The sequence below is a fragment of the Pelecanus crispus genome, chromosome W, assembly GCF_030463565.1.
Source record: "Pelecanus crispus isolate bPelCri1 chromosome W, bPelCri1.pri, whole genome shotgun sequence".
Taxonomy (NCBI): Eukaryota; Metazoa; Chordata; class Aves; order Pelecaniformes; family Pelecanidae; genus Pelecanus; species Pelecanus crispus.
This window is the reverse complement of record NC_134675.1, coordinates 17696836-17715016: the sequence shown is the minus strand read 5'-3', so window position 1 is coordinate 17715016 and position 18181 is coordinate 17696836. Positions and strand designations below refer to the sequence as shown.

Sequence of the window (18181 nt, the reverse complement as noted above, 5' to 3'; positions counted from 1 at the left end):
TAGCTCAGGAATATGTAGAGAATCTGTTACTGAGGCATTATTTTAATTTCTTATGGAAAGCCTTTGCCAAATTAAAAGGAGTTATGAAAGAGTCACCATTTTCTGGTGGTTAGAAAACTTTATTTAAAATTGTGTAAAGCTTAAGTTAAGAGGAATAATTAATTTTGTTCTGAGGAAAACATTTTAATATAAACAATATTGACATTTTTACATTTTAGTATACATTATGGAATGAAAGATAACATTTTAGTGAGTGTGATCTTTCTGTTCTACTATTTCTGCACTGCTCTTAATTTTACACTTTTTTTAAACTGCAAGTTTTACTTAAAGAATTGTTTGCTTGTTAACTGGCTTACTACAAAGTATAGTCTCTCTATAAATTTGGGGGGGGGGGTTAAGCCATTCTTCCCAAATCACAGCTATTGATATTATACACTTAAAATATGCTTTGTACAATTTATTGTAAATTCTAAAGTAAGTATATAATTCTGGGCCGAGAATGGAGCTGTCTGGTTTTATAACTCTGCATATATAGTAATGCTTTTTAGTATATTTGATAAACATTCCCATGTTTATAAAATGACAACCCGCTTGTCATTTGTCCTCATGCCTCACAGCCAAGTCAACTATACTCCCAGAAATATACCATACTCTGAGGGTTTGGGTTTTTTAATCACTTAATGTTCATTCAAGAGGATAAGAGTATTGGAAAAATAATATGTGCTTCTATGGTTTGTAACAGTGAGAAACTCCATGAAGCTAACAATGAGCTACAGAAGAAACGAGATATTATTGAGGATTTGGAACCAAGATGTAATAACAGTTGTGAGTTTTCTGATATGCACTCCATTTCTTTTACCTGTAAAATGTTTTGCATGCAGGGAATGATCTTTAATTAATATTTCATTTAATATCTATAAAAGCTGTAAGAAAAACAAAACATATGTTTCAAGTGGTAGTGGTATGTGTGGTGTTAATTACTCTGAAAGCTATAATGACCAAATACATGCTACTAATTCTTGAGATGCAGCAGATCACATTTTAGAGCCCACCATGGCAAAGGATGATCATCTGTGAGTTAAACTCAGTTCTTCACAACTGTTGTTTTCTGAAAATAGTATTATGTCTTCTAATATCTTATGTTTAAAAGTCCTTGTTACCATCTCCATGTTATTTTAACTCCCAATATATGTTACATCAATATGTTTTCAGATTACAGAGTGGAATTGTGCTATAACTTAACCATAGAAAGTTTTTGGACACTGGTCAATGAGAATGTAGCTTTTTGGGCCATTTTGGTCATATCACAGCAAGACCTCAGCACCCAGTTGTAAATGACTGAAGGGTACATCACTGATGGCTACCAGCATTTGCCTTTTTTATACTGACTAATCTTGGTAAATAATACATTGTCTCTTACTTTTGTCAAGTAGCAAGGTCAGCTTCTCTTGGAAGCACCAAAGCAATTCTATTCATTAAATGGTCTGGGAAGATTTAAATATCATTTTGGCATTCATTAGAAGAATCATAGAATCATAGAATCATTTAGGTTGGAAAAGACCCTTAAGATCATCGTGTCCTAAAACTACCAAGTCCACCACTAAACCATGTCCCTAAGTGCCACGTCTACATGTCTTTTAAATACCTCCAGGGATGGTGACTCCACCACTTCCCTGGGCCGCCTGTTCCAATACTTGACAACCCTTTCGGTAAAGACATTTTTCTTAATATCCAATCTAAACCTCCCCTGGCACAACTTGAGGCCATTTCCTCTCATCCTATCACTTGTTACTTGGGAGAAGAGACTGACACCCACCTCACTACAACCTCCTTTCACGTAGTTGTAGAGAGTGATAAGATCTCCCCTCAGCCTCCTCTTCTCCAGGCTAAACAATCCCAGTTCCCTCAGCTGCTCCTCATAAGACTTGCTTGCTAGACCCTTCACCAGCTTTGTTGCTCTTCTTTGGACACGCTCCAGCACCTCAATGTCTTTCTTATAGTGAGGGGCCCAAAACTGAACACAGTATTTGAGGAGCGGCCTCACCAGTGCCGAGTACAGGGGGATGATCACTTCCCTAGTCCTGCTGGCCATGCTATTTCTGATACAAGCCAGGATGCTGTTGGCCTTCTTGGCCACCTGGGCACACTGCTGGCTCATATTCAGCCGGCTGTCAACCAACACCCTCAGGTCCTTTTCAGCTGGGGAGCTTTCCAGCTACCTAATGATTATATAATCATTAGGTAAATTTTAGATCCAAGAAATTTTCATTAGTTTCCAGTTAAAACCACAGAACAATATTACATGTTACAAAATTCCACATTTTAGAAAATGATAAGACAACTGGAGATGAAGTTCAGGAGCTGTATAGTTGATGAGTATGTAATCCTTCCATACTTAACATGCCTCAGTTGTGGGGAGCAGGGCAGAAAGGGGCCTGGTTTTCTGAGTCCCTAACCTCTAAATTTAGAGCATATTCAGACTTCTCTGCTTGGCTTACTTGAATTGCAAGTTGTTTGTGAAAAATCTTGGGCCAAGCTTCTATTTTGATATGACAAAAACAGTTAAAGTAGTTATACTTCTTCCTTTCTTTCCATGAATAGGATAAATGGTGTGGGGGTTGTTTCTTTGGATTCTTTTAACTGGACTGAATTATGGCCAAGAAGTTTGTGCCAGAATTATACAAAATTTTGAAAAACAGATTCTATAGTCTGGATGAATACCTGCAATTGGTTCTGTAACAGGTCAGCAGAATAAATCTTACCCAGTCATCATCTTAGTGTTTTCCTTATGCTTAGAGAGAAAATTGTAAATAAGATAAACATAAATGAAAATTGAAAAATTAGGTTACAAATCAGATAGATTAAGAGTTGTCAAATATTTATCATTGTCTGAGAACCAGACACCAATGTTATATACTTTTTGATCGATGGTGACAAATTTGATCTTTCTCTGAGATGCAAGTAGGATGTATAGCTTGCACAAGTAGTAGTGGTTGGCACATTCTTAAATCAACACAGGAAATTGGATGTACAGTGAAACTGTCCTGTTGGTCTGCATCACTTCTTGGGGATGATGTGAAGAAAACATAATTGGAGTGTTTTCATGTTACAATTTTGAAGAATTTTGTGCATTGCTACCTTTGGGCAGATATGAGCAAGTGTCTTGTTTGTCGCTTAGGGCTGTTAAACTTCTGTTCATTTGACCTACAATATACCATTTTTCATATGCGTTTCTGAGGTTTTGAATTAAACTTATTGTGTCCACTGCATCAATAAGCATTTTTCATTCCTTATGTAAGCTTTTCTTAACTGAAATGAAGTCCTAGCTGTGGGTTTAATGTCTGTTTAAATGCATGTAAATAAATTTAATGTAATTATTTTATCCTCTAATCCTGACATAAAGCACTCAAAATTGAAGAATTGCAAGAAGCTTTGCGGAAAAAAGATGAAGAAATGAAGCAAATGGAAGAACGATACAAAAAGTATTTGGAAAAGGCCAAAAGTGTAAGTGTCTGGGTTCCAAGTTAACACTCCTCCCCTAACAGGCTGTACCACATTTTCACTCTGTAGGAATAAAACTAAATTAAGTATCTGTACTTGTGACTACTATCTAACCAAAACCCTTTGTACTACTTCTGTACACATATGTACCCCACTGATACAGATTTATATTAGAGTTACCCAGACAAAACTCCTTAAGAGTCACAAGTGCAGGTGGATAACACAGAGATGGTGTTAACCCCTTCCTGATGTTATGATAACCTGTTTCTTGGTGGAAGTTCTTCCAGGCTCATCAGTGAGTGATGCAGTTTGGTTGAAGTCATGTCCATGCTAGGGCTCATGTTTTTAAAAAGTATTTCAGCTATTTTCTAGGACAAATTTAAAAACCTCGGCCTTTACTGGAATCATTCTTGAATATATGTTAGCACTCAAATGCTGCCTCTGATGGGTGCCACATAAGAATGTAGTTAGTTGTTCCCCTCATCTTACTTAGTGGCAGAAACTTCATCACACATGCACATCACACATGGATTCTTCTTGGTTGTAGCAGAACCTTCTAAAATTTGCATTACTGGTACTCCAGATTCCTGAATCACAGCCTCTTTCCAGATAGAAGTAGTGCTTGAGTTCACAGTGAGGAGTGAGTTGGGGGTAACAGATAGGTAAACCTTGACTATAAAGAGAAAAAGGCTTCAAGGAAAAGTTTCACATGCTCTAGCCCCATGGCAGCGCAGAATGGGGGTAGGAACTGCTTCCTTGTGTCCAAGATATTGAACCTCCAAGATCTTGCTTCCTCCTATCAACACTTTTGTTTGACAGTCCTGTTAGAACACATTTCAGATGATGTGTGACTCTTCATGATTGTTGTTTAGAGATAGTCTCCATCATCCTGGTTGACAGTTTAGAGCCTCTGTCTTATTAGGGGAGAGATGTGTCTGTATTATATGTCAGCCTTTTAAAATTAAGCATTCTTTTGTTTGACATTTTAAAATGTCATTTTACTTTATTATATCTACATGTTTTAAATCACTTCTATGTCTCTTAATCTTCCTTATGTGGTTATAATGCCTTGATGCCTTTTCCAACATTGAATTAAAAACAAACTGTGCTTTTCCTCTCACAGGTTATCCGCACCTTAGATCCTAAACAAAACCAGGGTGCAGCTCCTGAGATTCAGGCACTGAAAAATCAGTTGCAGGAACGTGACAGAATGTTCCATTCATTAGAGGTAATCATCTCCATGTATCCCAGTAGATCTTTTGCGTTTCCTCATTTTTGGGTATAGACTGTGCTTCTCTAATATTTACTGTTCTCTGCAGTTAAACATTTTTAAATATATGGGTTTGTTTTGTTTTAGAAAGAATATGAAAAAACAAAGAGTCAAAGAGAAATGGAAGAGAAGTTTATTGTTAGTGCCTGGTACACTATGGTAAGAATCTCCAAACTTAAAAATGATAAAAAGGTTAATCTTAGTTGTTTCTGTGGTGTTTATCAAGGTCTTCGTTTATTTATAATATTTTTGTGTGTAAAGTACTTTCAAATACATATGCAGATGAAAGCATTCTCATTTAGTTATCATTATATAACACTTAACCCCTACTGGAAAACAAAAAACTTGTAAAAGGCTTGACAGAGTTCATACTGAAAAACAGCAAAGTAAGCCTCAGTTCAGAATATAGAAACCAAAGTGGTTGTTATTTTCAAGTTTCAAAACCTGAAGCATCACTTTATGGGGGGGGGAAAGGAAGCCTCAGTTTTTCCTTTTTTGTAATTTCAGACCTTTAGTTATACTGTCTTCTAATACTCAAATTAATTCTCTTCTTTGCCCCCTCTCCAGTCTTCTGCTTGTTTCTGTTTCATTAGACTGACAATGCAGGTAGTTTTGTGCACACCTGATACTCTTCTTGTGGCATTTACCAAGCTATATGTATTTGGTTCTTTCATTCTGTTCACTACATATGAAAATGGGTGAGAGTGCAGGGTCAAGCCTCACTTACACTGTTCAAAGCATAAGGGAATTGTATATCAATCACACAGTATTGGACCTTTTTGTAGGGAATTGTTCACCTTCAGCAAATGTGCTCAAGACTTACCTTTGATAGGGTGTGGCTGTGTATTGGGTTTGCGTGGCAAAATTTTGGTAGTGGGGGGGCTACAGGGGTGGCTTCTGTGAGAAGCTGCTAGAAGCTTCCCTTATGTCTGATAGAGCCAATGCCAGCCAGCTCCAAGACAGACCTGCCGCTGGCCAAGGCCGAGCCAATCAAGGACAGTGGTAGTGCCTCTGTGATAACATATTTAAGAAAGGGTTAAAAAACCCCTGCACAACTGCAGCCAAAGAGAGGAGTGAGAATATGTGAGAGGAACAACTATGCAGATACCAAGGTCAGTGAAGAAGGAGGGGGAGGAGGTGCTCCAGGGGCCGGAGCAGAGATTCCCCTGCAGCCCATGCTGAAGACCATGGTGAGGCAGGTTTTCCCCCTGCAGCCCATGGAGAGACCACAGCAGAGCAGATATCCACCTGCAGCCCATGGAGGACCCCACGCTGGAGCAGGTGGATGCCTGAAGGAGGCTGTGACCCTGTGAGAAGCCAATGCTGGAGCAAGCTCCTGGCAGTACCTGAGGACCCGTGGAGAGAGAGGAGCCCACGCATGTTTGCTGGCAGGACTTGTGACCCCGTGGGGGACCCACGCTGGAGCGGTCCATTCCTGAAGGACTACACCCCGTGGAAGGGACCCACGCTGGAGCAGTTCATGAAGAACTGTAGTCCATGGGAATGACCCACGTTGGAGAAGTTCATGGAGGACTGTCTCCTGTGGGAGGGACCCCATGCTGGAGCAGGGGAAGAGTGTGAGGAGTCCTCCCCCTGAGACAGAAGGACCGGCAGAGACAACGTGATGAACTGACTGCAACCCCCATTCCCTGTCCCCCTGCACTGCTGGGGGAGGAGGAGGTAGAGAAAATCAGGAGTGAAGTTGAGCCCGGGAAGAAGGGAGGGGTGGGGGGAAGGTGTTCCAAGATTTAGTTTTTATTTCTCATTATCCTACTCTGATTTTAATTGGTAATAAGATTAAACTAATTTCCACAAGTCATGTCTGTTTTGCCTGCCACAGTAATTGCTGAGTGATCTCTCCCTGTCCTTATCTCGACCCACGAGCCTTTCATTATATTTTCTCTCCCCTGTCCAGCTGAGGAGGGGAGTGATAGAGTGGCTTTGGTGGGCACTTGGCATCCAGCCAGGGTCAACCCACCACAGGCTGTTTTGATACTGCTCTCCTGATAGGAGTCCCTGACCTCCCCCTGTAACATGCATCTGTTTCATCATAGGTGTTAAATCATTTCATTCTGTCTTCCCTTGGAAGAGTTTCCTTCTTGCTGTTTTATGTTCCTGCTATGTTCATGAGTAGGAGAGTAAAATGGCTCTATTTAAAAGCATTTGAATCTTTTTGGTATTGAAGGCACTTTCAGGTGACCTGGTGCCCTTTTCCAACTACATAATGTTGGTCCCACTGGTAAGCAGAAGGCAAGGCTGAGCTGAGAGATGTAGTTCAGTAGCCTGACTGTCACGTGGATGAAGATGATTAGTGATAGCTTCACCTGCTTCTTCCTTTTAGTTAGTCTCTGATTTTATCCACAGCCCACCATAGCTTCCATCATCTCATACTGGTCAGGGTCTTCCAGTCAGTATGTGATTTTCTTCTTTTCCCTGCCATTCAACAGTGGGAATTTTTCATAGCTCCTAACTTCTGCTAAAGACACAGATTCTTTCAGAAACAGAGAATCACAGAATAGCTAAGGTTGGAAAGGCCTTTGGAGATTATCTGGTCCAACCACCCTGCTCAAGCAGAGCAACCTAGAGATGGTTGCCCAGGATCATGTCCAGAGGGCTTTTGAATCTCTCCAAGGATGGAGGCTCCACAACCTCTCTGAGCAACCTGTTCCAGTGTTCAACCACCCTCACAGTCAAGGAGAGTGTTCTTATGTTCAGATGGAACCTCCTGTGTTTTCGTTTGTACCCATTGCCTCTTGTCCTGTCACTGGGCACCACTGAAAAGAGCCTGGCTCCCTCTTCTATGGACCCTCCCTTCAGGTATTGATGAGATTCCCCCTGAGCCTTCTCTTCTCCAGGCTAAACAATCCCAGCTTTCTCAGCCTCTCCTTGTATGAAAGATGATCCAGTCCCTTAATCATCTTTGTGGCCCCTTTCTGGACTGTCTCCAGCATGTTCATGTCTCTCTTGTACTGGGGAGCCCATAACTGGACACAGGACTCCAGATGTGGATTCACCAGTGCTGAGTAGAGTAGAAGGATCACCTCCCTCCACCTGCTGGCAGCACTCTTCCTTATGCAACCCAGGATGCTGTTTGCGTTCTTTAGCACAGGCATGCATTGCTGGCTCACGTTCAACTTGGTATCCACCAGCACCAAAATATACTCCAACCACTTCTATTAAGTTAGTATTTTCACAGAGGGTGAATATAATTGAGAAATACTCATCTAGCTCAACTTGGGGGGGGGGGGGGGGGGGCGCTTTCCAAAAGGTTTGTCATAGCACCATGTGTTCATGTGTGGAAATACACGTTCAAGTCCTGGGACATTGGAAGTCCTTTTTCTCAAGAATTACTGCAAACTTGCATGATGATAAAAAGTAAACTCATTGAAAAGGCTCAGGAAGAATGTCTTAACCTCATTCTTGAAAACATAATGCTTGAAATTCAAACCAGGTTAGCTTGTATTTGTGAAGAAGAAATAATAAATTGTTGTTCATCGTTATTTATTGGTATTCACTGATAACTTTCTCTTTATAGGGAATGACTCTGCATAAAAAAGCAGCAGAAGACAGGCTGGCTAGTACAGGCTCAGGACAGTCCTTCCTGGCTAGACAAAGGCAAGCCACAAGCACAAGGAGATCTTACCCTGGTTATGTCCAGCCAGCAACAGCAAGGTAAAGAAGCCTTGCCTTTAGAAAGAAAATTGCCCTGTGATCCAGGACACTTCTGTTGCACGTGACATTTCTGGAAACTCAGCCAGTATCCTATCTTTTTGTCCCTTGTAACCACTGTTATTTCTCAGTTCAAAAAGGGGGTCTATCATGGTTTCTCATTGTTCTAATGTATTTTGTTCATGTTTTTTGGAGTCTCTGTCACTTACTCTCACTGCCTTTTTGATTGTGCAAAAGTTTTGAAAAAAATCTAGAAAATTATGTATAATAATGGAGTCTTTAAAATTTCTATGAAGCCTTATCTCGTATGAAAAGCCTGACATAGGCTGTATAGCAAAAACAAATTTGTCACAGTTGATATATTTGTGCCTACATGTATTATTATCCTATAATGTTATTGTGAAATGTATTTGCAGCCAAAAAACTTAATATTGGCAATGAGAGTAGCCTAGCCACATCCTTTGCTATCTCATTTAGGATGATTATGAGTTAAAAAAAGCAGAAAGCAAACAATTCCCCCCCAAACAAAACCCTAAAACAAACAAACCCCCCCTAACCCGCCACCCATCTTCTCCTATATACAGAGGTTGATCTTATTCTTGATGCTTGGCATTTAGTAGAGAAGTGGAATTTTTGCAGGCTTTCTTTTAAAGAAAAATAGTTCCTAAAAATAGTTCCTATCTGCTTTTGTTTATCAGCTGCTGTTATGTTTGCTGACAGGTGAATGTTTTCAAATGGTTTGTTCCACTCATGTTGAAGTTTGTGTGTGTGTGTGTATGCACATATAAATAAATAAATATAAAGTTTTAAAATATTCAAAATGCTTTAATATGCTACAGCATCATTTATTTAAATGAAGGTATTTGTTTTTAACTTTTGTAATTATGGACTAACAGTACATAATGGATCAATCCATTGAGGTCCAAATGTGTAGTGTGGAGGTTAATATAGTCAAATTGTTATCCCCTACTAAAAGATCTATTTTTAACATATTAATTCAGAGGATGATTATATCAGTTGCCTTACTAATGGTACTAGCTTCTTGAGGCAAGTTTCTTTGTTGCTAACTGTTGAAAATTGACTTGTTTATTGTACTACCTTTTAAACATGTAACTGTCTAATAATGTCTCACCCTTGTAGCACCTTTTTGTTGGTCAGTGGAATGGATGAGGGTGCCTATTATTAATTTAGGCCCTGGTCCTACAAAATTCTGAGCATCCTCTGAGTAATTCTTAACTCTCCCTATCATTTATTTCAAGTAATTGATGGTTCTGGATACAAAGCACATCTGATTATTGGTTGTAATACATTTGCTCAGGGGAGAGTTTCATATGCATGCAATTTGTGGCAATTTCATCTTAAAGAACTTTTTATTTAATCTGTTTTGCTCCTAATATGCATGGTCTAGTCTATAAATTTATCTTTTTTACATTTTTTTAATACTTTCTCCAGTGAAAGCTTTTACTTTTGATATACCCCTTCAGATAAAACACACAATAGCTTTTACTTTAACCATCCCAAGATATATTTTAATCTACATATGCCATGGGAAAAGGCAAAGGATCATTTAAAACCAGCATGCTTGAATTAAAGGATAGGTATAGATGAGTGGCATTTATAGAAACTGTTTTAAAGCATCAGCTGTTCATATCAAATCCAGGCTAAAAACTTGCATTCAATATGTGTTTGAAGAACTTTTACTCTTTTTCATTTGCATTTTTTTCTAGCAATGCAAACAATGTCTTCTTAAGTCTTATCACTGATGTATATGTTTGTCTACCACAATTGCTCTTTGTGCAAAGGAGCAAATATAATCATTTTTTCTGAATGAATTTAACATTCTTGATTGACAACACAGCATTTATATATCATCCAAAGGAAAAAAACCCAAGAATATTTAAAATTATCTCTTTACTTTTGGCTGGCTGGCTGGCTCTTCTTGTCTGTTACCAAACTGCCAAAATCAATTTGTGAGAGAAAGGGATACCAAGACTTTAATAGGAGGTTTTATCTCCTTGATTTGTCAACTAATTCAGTTTACTATTGCCATTAATTTGATGTCTAAAAGAAACTCCACACTAGAATAAAACCACTTGCTCTTATTATTTTATCATTTGTGTTACCATTTTGCTAAGGCTTCAGTCACAAAGGCCCTTACAGGTTATACACTGAACAAACATTCATTAGAAACTTTCCTTCTGGCTTTTACTTTTCTGTCTCTTGGGTCTCTGTTCTTTTGTCTTGTTTTGAGGTTTTTTCCCCTCCTCCTTTTCCCACAAGATTAGATACTATAGTGTTTTCCTGGGTTCTCTCCAAGAAAAAAAATCCTCTTCAGCTTTGCGATAATGTATATGTAGGAGCAAAAAGAGTAATATTGAATCTATGCTTCACTGCTGCTCATAAGAATTGTCAGGTAAGACCAAATAAATATTTTGTTATCTGAGAACTTCCAAATTTGTAGAAATTCTGTATTCCCCAGAATTTGTGTTACATTTAAACCTCTAAAAAGTATGCTAGGACCTTGTAGAAAATTCTCTAAATACAGAATATAGTCTGGTTAGTTCCAGGAGGTCATTTATTCTATGTTTTAATGGTAACCTATAGGATTTCGTTCTTTGTTCTTAAGCATTCACTCTTAATATTTGTTGCACACATCAGTTACTGAGTGTGGATGGTTTTCATCAGTGCAGGTGGTGAGCATCAGTGAACCTTCCCTGTAACATTTCTTTATTGGAAGGATTCAACTTCATTACGTTTCTGTTAAGGAATCTTGCTAGTTATGTAGCTTTGGAAATAATTTGGTATTAGAAACAGAGTTCAGAGTGTTACTTCAAGGAGTAAGCAGCTGTATGGATGAACTACTAGTGAGTACGCTCTCTTTTTCATATCTTGAGTAATAAAAGAATATAAGCAAAAAAGCTGAAAAACAGATTTTCCCAATACAATAACTACTTATAAATTTTTGAGAGGGTTTCTTATGGGGCGCAGAAGACTAATTACATCAAAACTGTAATGATTAGTTATTAAATCAACATTATGTGCTGTCCTGATAAACTTAGAAAAAGAAGAGAGAAAAAATAAAAGAAAGAAAGAAAAAGAAAAAAAAACCTGCAGGGAGATGTTAGAGAGAAATGGTGGATAGTTCATAAGAGCACATACTGCCATTCCTAAGTACTGTTCCTGGGATCTGGCTGGCTGAATCTTTCCCAGAGACTGGAATTAAATACCAATTAATGCTAACAGTTAAACACACAAATGTGTTTATGGTCCAGCAGCTGGAGCTTAGTTTCTGATCTTCAAGAATGTATGCAGTCCAGTTTGTATACTTCCATGAGGAGTTGAGGTACTATTGTATATATAATTAGGCATCATAAGAAAGAATATTAATGATCTCTGTTTTCCTGATAGCAACACTTACCACTTGTATCATGCTGTATATTTTCCAAGTGCTCTACAAAATATAATAATCTAATGTAAAGGTAATATGTATCCCACTTATAGTGCAAAGGAAAATATCAGAGCACGCAGCTATAAATATTTTAAAATTACATAAGTACATATCAGCTCTCAGGTACTTTTATCTCCTTGGAGTTAAGCAATTGGGAATCCTTTGCAGTTCTGTTGTCACCTGGAGATGGTAACAAAACTTGTTCTGAAAGTTGTCTGAAGCTTTCTATTTAAGGGACACTAGCAATTTTATATTCATTAGAGTATGAAAGAATTAATGTTGACGACTTCTGTTGCTCTTTTATGAACATCTTAGCTTGCACATACCACAGCATTGTCAAGAAAATTCAAGAGGGTTTTGGCAATTTTAATGGTCCCTGTATTTTGATGTGTGCCAATAGCTTTTGCATTTTCTCAGTCCTCTTGTATATGATACTGTCCACTTAGCAACTTCCTGGAAGATTTTTGACGGGTTTGATTAACTCGATGTTTTCTTTGTAGATATGGCAATTAGAAAATATTATCTTACCACTTTATTTTCCTTTGGTTAGTCATTCTGAAGAAGAATATCCTGAATGTGTCTTTCAAATTTTTTTCCTACAAAGCAAACAATACCTGGATTTCACTCCTCTTATGGAGAATTTTTTCCCCAACTGTCCTGGTTTCAGCTGGGATAGAGTTAATTTTCTTCCTAGTAGCTGGCATAGTGCTGTGGTTTGGATTTAGGATGAGAATAATGTTGATAACATACTGATGTTTTAGTTGTTGCTAAGTACTGCTTATGCTAGTCAAGGACTTTTCAGCTTCCCATGCTCTGACAGGTGCACAAGAAACTGGGAGGGGGCACAGCCAGAATAGTTGATCCAAACTGACCAAAGGGCTATTCCATACCGTATGACGTCATGCTCAGTATATAAGCTGGGGGGAGTTGGCCGGGGGGCAGCGATTGCTGCTCGGGAACTGTCTGGGTATCGGTCAGCAGGTGGTGAGCAATAGCATTGTGCATCACTTGCTTTCTATATTATTATTACTATTATTATAATATTGTTATTATTACTACTACTATTTTACTTTGTTTTATTTAAATTACTAAACTGTTCTTATCTCAACCCAGGAGTTTTTCTCACTCTTACTCTTCTGATTCTCTCCCCCATCCCACCGGGGTAGGGGGAGTGAGCAAGCGGCTGTGTGGTGCTTAGTTGCTGGCTGGGGTTAAACCATGACAGCTGCTAAGAGGGCAAATGGTATCCTGGGCTGCATTAGGAGGAGTGTTGCCAGCAGGTCGAAGAAGGTGATCCTTCCCCTCTAGTCTGCACTGGTGAGACCCGACCTGGAGTATTGTGTCCAGTTCCGGGCTCCTCAGTACAAGAGAGACATTCTGCTACTGGAGAGAGTCCAACCAAGGGCCACGAAGATGATTAAGGGACTAGAGCATCTGTCCTATGAGGAAAGGCTGAGAGGGCTGGAGCTGTTTAGTCTACAGAAGAGAAGGCCCAGAGGGAATCTCATCAATGTGTACAAATATCTGAAGAGAGGGTGCAAATAAGATGGAGCCAGGCTCTTTTTCAGTGGTTCCCAGTGACAGGACAAGAGGCAATGGGCACAAACTGAAAGACAAGAGTTTCATAAGGAAACTCTTCTTGACTGTGAGGGTGGTTGAAGACTGGAACAGTTTGCCCAGTGGGGTTGTAGAATCTCCCTCCTTGGAGCTACTCAAAACATGTCTGGACATGGTTCTGGGCAACTGCTTGAGCAGGGTGGTTAGACAAGATGAACCCCAGAGATCCCGTCCAACCTCAACCGTTCTATGATTCTGTGCAGCCCTAGAAAACTTGGCAAAGCACGCAATCCCACAGGACATCAAAGGAACACATGGCAGTAGAACCAAGGCAGCTTCCCAAACAAGTTGTTTTGGTATCAAGCCACAGCTGATGACTTGGCAGGGACTCTTGGTAAATTCTGCAGTGAAACACTCATCTGTGGAGGCCAGTAGATACTTTTCTTCTTTAGGGCCCAGATTTCACACTCTATTTGTTGGGCCTTGCTAATGGAATGGGATTCACAGAATCATAGAATAGCCCAGGCTGGAAGGGACCTTGAAAGATGACCTTGTCCAACCTTTCATGGGAAAGGAAGCCTAGATGAGATTACCTAGCACCCTGTCCAGTTGCATCTTGATGGGGACTCTACCACATCCCTGGGGAGGGTGTTCCAGTGACTTATTGTTCTCACTGTAAAAAATTCTTTTCTTATATCGAGATGAAACCTATCCCATTATAACTTGCACCTGTTGCCCCTTGTCTTCTCCATGGGGCTCGTTGTGAAGAGAGAGCCTCTGTCCTCTTTGTAGCCACCCTTTAAGTACTGGAATACTGTGATGAGGTCCTCTCTGAGCCTTCTCTTCTCCAGGGAAAAAAGACCTAACTCCTTCAGTCTTTCCTCATAGGGCAGGTTCTCCAGCCCTTTGATCATTTTCATGGTCCTCCTCTGAACCGCATCTTTCTTGAACTGTGGGGACCAGAACTGGACACAGTACTCCAGGTGCAGCCTGACAAGTGCTGAGTAGAGTGGGATGATCACATCTCTATCTCTGATAGTAACGCCCCTGTGGATGCAGCCAGGGATCCGATTTGCCTTTGTTGCTGCAGCAGCAGCGCACTGCTGACTCATGTTCAGCTTGTTGTCCACCAGGACCCCCAGGTCCCTTTCAGCAAGGCTGCTCCCCAGTCACACAGATCCTAGCCTGTTATTTGTTTTATTTTGGTTATTCTGACTGAGGTGCAGGACTTTGCACTTGTCTTTGTGAAACTTCATACTGTTCTTGCTAGCCCACCCTTCCAGCCATCTCTGTAAGATGTCTCACCCTTCTGGAGTGTCCACCACCCAGTTTAGCATCATCAGCAAACATGGCAAAGGTGCTTTCAATCCCATCATCCAGATCATTCATGAAGATGTTGAACAGCGTGGGGCCCTGTATCACTTCCTGGGGGACACCACTTGTGACAGGCTGCCAGCCTGAGTAGAAACCATTGACCACCACCCCCTGAGTGCGGCCTGTTAGCCAATTTTCTACCCACCTTGCAGACCACCCACCCAATCTGTATCCTACCAGTTTGTCCAGGAGAAGGCCGTGGGAAACAGTGTCGAATGCTTTGCTGAAGTCCAGGGAAACAACATCCACTGCTCTCCCCATGTTGACAGAAGATGTTATTTTGCTGTAGAAGGTGACCAGGTTAGTCAGGCATGATTTGCCCTTGGTAAATCCAGGCTGGCTTTTCCCAGTCACCTGCTTCATTTGGCTTGTGATAGTTTCTAGGAGAATTTGTCCCATTACTTTCCCAGGGACTGAAGTAAGACTAATGGGCCTGTCGTTTCCTGGGTCCTCTTTTGGGCCTTTCTTGTAGATGGGTATGACATTTGCCCTCTTCCAGTCATCAGGGATATCCCCTGATCTCCACAACTTTTCAAAGATTATGGACAGTGGCCTCGCAACACTGTCAGCCACTTCCCGTAGATTTATGTGGGTTGAGCCCTTGCAAGAGGCTGCAGACCAGCCCTTCCTCCACTACTGGTGGGTCAACACATGTGTTGCTGTAGCTACTTGATCCTGTGATCTGGGGTCCAGCTACGCCAGTAAATACAGAGGCAAAGAAGGTACTGAGAACCTCTGCCTTGTCAGCACTGGTAGTGACTAGCTTCCCTGCCCTGTTTAGCAACAGGCCTCTGTCATAGAATCATAGAATCATCTAGGTTGGAAAAGACCTTTAAGATCATCCAGTCCAACCATTAACCTACACTACCAAGCCCACTCTAGACTAATCAAGGGTAGACCAGACTAAACCATATCCCGAAGTGCCACATCTACCCGTTTTTTAAACGCCTCCAGGGATGGGGACTCCACCACCCCTCTGGGCAGCCTGTTCCAATGCCTGACCACCCTTTCCGTAAAGAAATTTTTCCTAATTTCCAGTCTAAACCTCCCCTGGCGCAGCTTAAGCCCATTTCCTCTTGTCCTATCGCTAGCTACTTGGGAGAAGAGACCAACACCCACCTCACTACAACCTCCTTTCAGGTAGTTGTAGAGAGCGATAAGGTCTCCCCTCAGCCTCCTCTTTTCCAGGCTAAACAACCCCAGTTCCCTCAGCCGCTCCTCATAAGACTTGTTCTCCAGACCCTTCACCAGCTTCGTTGCCCGCCTCTGAACACGCTCCAGCACCTCAATGTCTTTCTTGTAGTGAGGGGCCCAAAACTGGACACAGTATTCCAGGTGCGGCCTCACCAGCGCCGAGTACAGGGGGACAATCACCTCCCTGCTCCTGCTGGCCACAGCATTCCTGATACAAGCCAGGATGCTGTTGGCCTTCTTGGCCACCTGGGCACACTGCTGGCTCATGTTCAGCCGGCTATCTACTAACACCCCCAGGTCCTTTTCGGCCAGGCAGCTTTCCAGCCACTCCTCCCCAAGCCTGTAGCGTTGCATGGGGTTGTTGTGACCGAAGTGCAGGACCCGGCACTTGGCCTTGTTGAACCTCATACAGTTGGCCACGGCCCATCGATCCAGTCTGTCCAGGTCCCTCTGCAGGGCCATCCTACCCTCGAGCAGATCGACACTCCCACCCAATTTGGTGTCGTCTGCAAACTTACTGAGGGTGCACTCGATCCCCTCATCCAGATCATTGATAAAGATATTGAACAAGACTGGCCCTAAAACAGAGCCCTGGGGAACACCGCTCGTGACCGGCCGCCAACTGGACTTAACACCATTTATCACTACTCTCTGGGCTCGGCCACCCAACCAGTTCTTTACCCAGCGAAGAGTATGCCTGTCTAAGCCGTGAGCTGCCAGCTTCCCGAGGAGGATATTATGCGAGACGGTGTCAAAAGCTTTGCTAAAGTCGAGGTAGATGACATCCACAGCCTTTCCATCATCTACCAGGCGGGTCACCAGGTCATAGAAGGAGATCAGGTTGGTCAAGCAGGACCTGCCTTTTGTGAACCCATGCTGGCTGGGCCTGATCCCCTGGTTGACCTGTACTTGCCTGTGGAGTTCGCTCAAGATGAACCTCTCCATAATCTTCCCCGGCACCGAGGTCAGGCTGACAGGCCTGTAGTTCCCCGGGTCCTCCTTCCGGCCCTTCTTGTAGATGGGCGTCACATTGGCAAGCCTCCAGTCATCAGGGACCTCCCCTGTTAACCAGGACTGTTGATAGATGATGGAAAGTGGCTTGGCAAGCTCCTCTGCCAGCTCCCTCAGTACTCTTGGGTGGATCCCATCCGGCCCCATAGACTTGTGAGCGTCCAGGTGGCATAGCAGGTCATTAACTGCTTCCTCCTGGACTGTGAGGGCTCCATTCTGGTCCCTATCCCTATCCTCTTGCTCAAGGGCCTGAGTACCCTGGGGATGACCGGTCTGGCTGTTGAACACAGAGGCAAAGAAGGCGTTAAGTACTTCAGCCTTGTCCTTGTCCTCGGTGACAATGTTCCCCCCCACATCCAGCAAAGAATGGAGATCCTCCTTGGCTCTCCTTTTATTGCTGATGTACTTATAAAAGCATTTTTTATTGTCTTTTACAGCACTGGCCAGATTGAGTTCTAGCTGGGCTTTTGCCTTTCTAATTTCCTCCCTGCAGGACCTAACAAGATCCCTGTACTCCTCCTGAGCTGCCCGCCCCTTCTGCCAAAGGCGGTAGACTCTCCTTTTTTCCCTGAGTCCCCGCAAAAGCTCCCTATTCAGCCAGGCCGGTCGATTTCCCCTCCGGTTGGTCTTACGACACACGGGGACAGCCCGCTCCTGCGCCCTTAAGACTTCCTTCTTGAAGAGGGCCCAGCCTTCCTGGACCCCTTTGCCCTTCAGGACCGCCTCCCAAGGGACTTTCCCAACCAGGGTCCTGAAGAGGGCAAAGTCTGCCCTCCGGAAGTCCATGGTAATAGTTTTGGTGCCCCTCCACTTAGCATCACCCAAAATTGAGAACTTTATCATGTCGTGGTCGCTAAGCCCGAGACGGCCTCCGACCTCGACATTTCCCACAAGCCCTTCTCTGTTGGTAAACAGCAGGTCAAGCGGGGCACCTCCCCTGGTAGGCTCGCTTACCAGCTGCATTAGAAAGTTATCCCCCACATGCTCTAGGAACTTCCAAGACTGCTGCCTCTCTGCTGTGTGGTATTTCCAGCAGATGTCTGGCAAGTTGAAGTCCCCCATGAGAACAAGGGCTAGCGATTGCGACACTTCTGCCAGCCGCTTATAGAATGCCTCATCTACCTCCACCTCCTGGTTGGGTGGTCTATAGCAGACTC

General features: G+C 42.3%; 1 protein-coding gene across 1 annotated transcript in view; it reads left to right on the top strand.

Annotated features, from left to right (window-relative positions):
• The window catches only part of LOC142596486 (protein Hook homolog 3-like), a 133831-nt gene extending 125384 nt beyond the window's left edge, over nucleotides 1-8447 (top strand). Inside the window, exons 18-22 of the mRNA XM_075725608.1 lie at nucleotides 743-825; nucleotides 3404-3504; nucleotides 4625-4729; nucleotides 4859-4930; nucleotides 8307-8447. Coding sequence (XP_075581723.1) covers nucleotides 743-825; nucleotides 3404-3504; nucleotides 4625-4729; nucleotides 4859-4930; nucleotides 8307-8447 — 502 coding nt within the window. The remainder of the gene's footprint in view (nucleotides 1-742; nucleotides 826-3403; nucleotides 3505-4624; nucleotides 4730-4858; nucleotides 4931-8306) is intronic.
• The last annotated feature ends 9734 nt before the right edge of the window (nucleotides 8448-18181 follow it).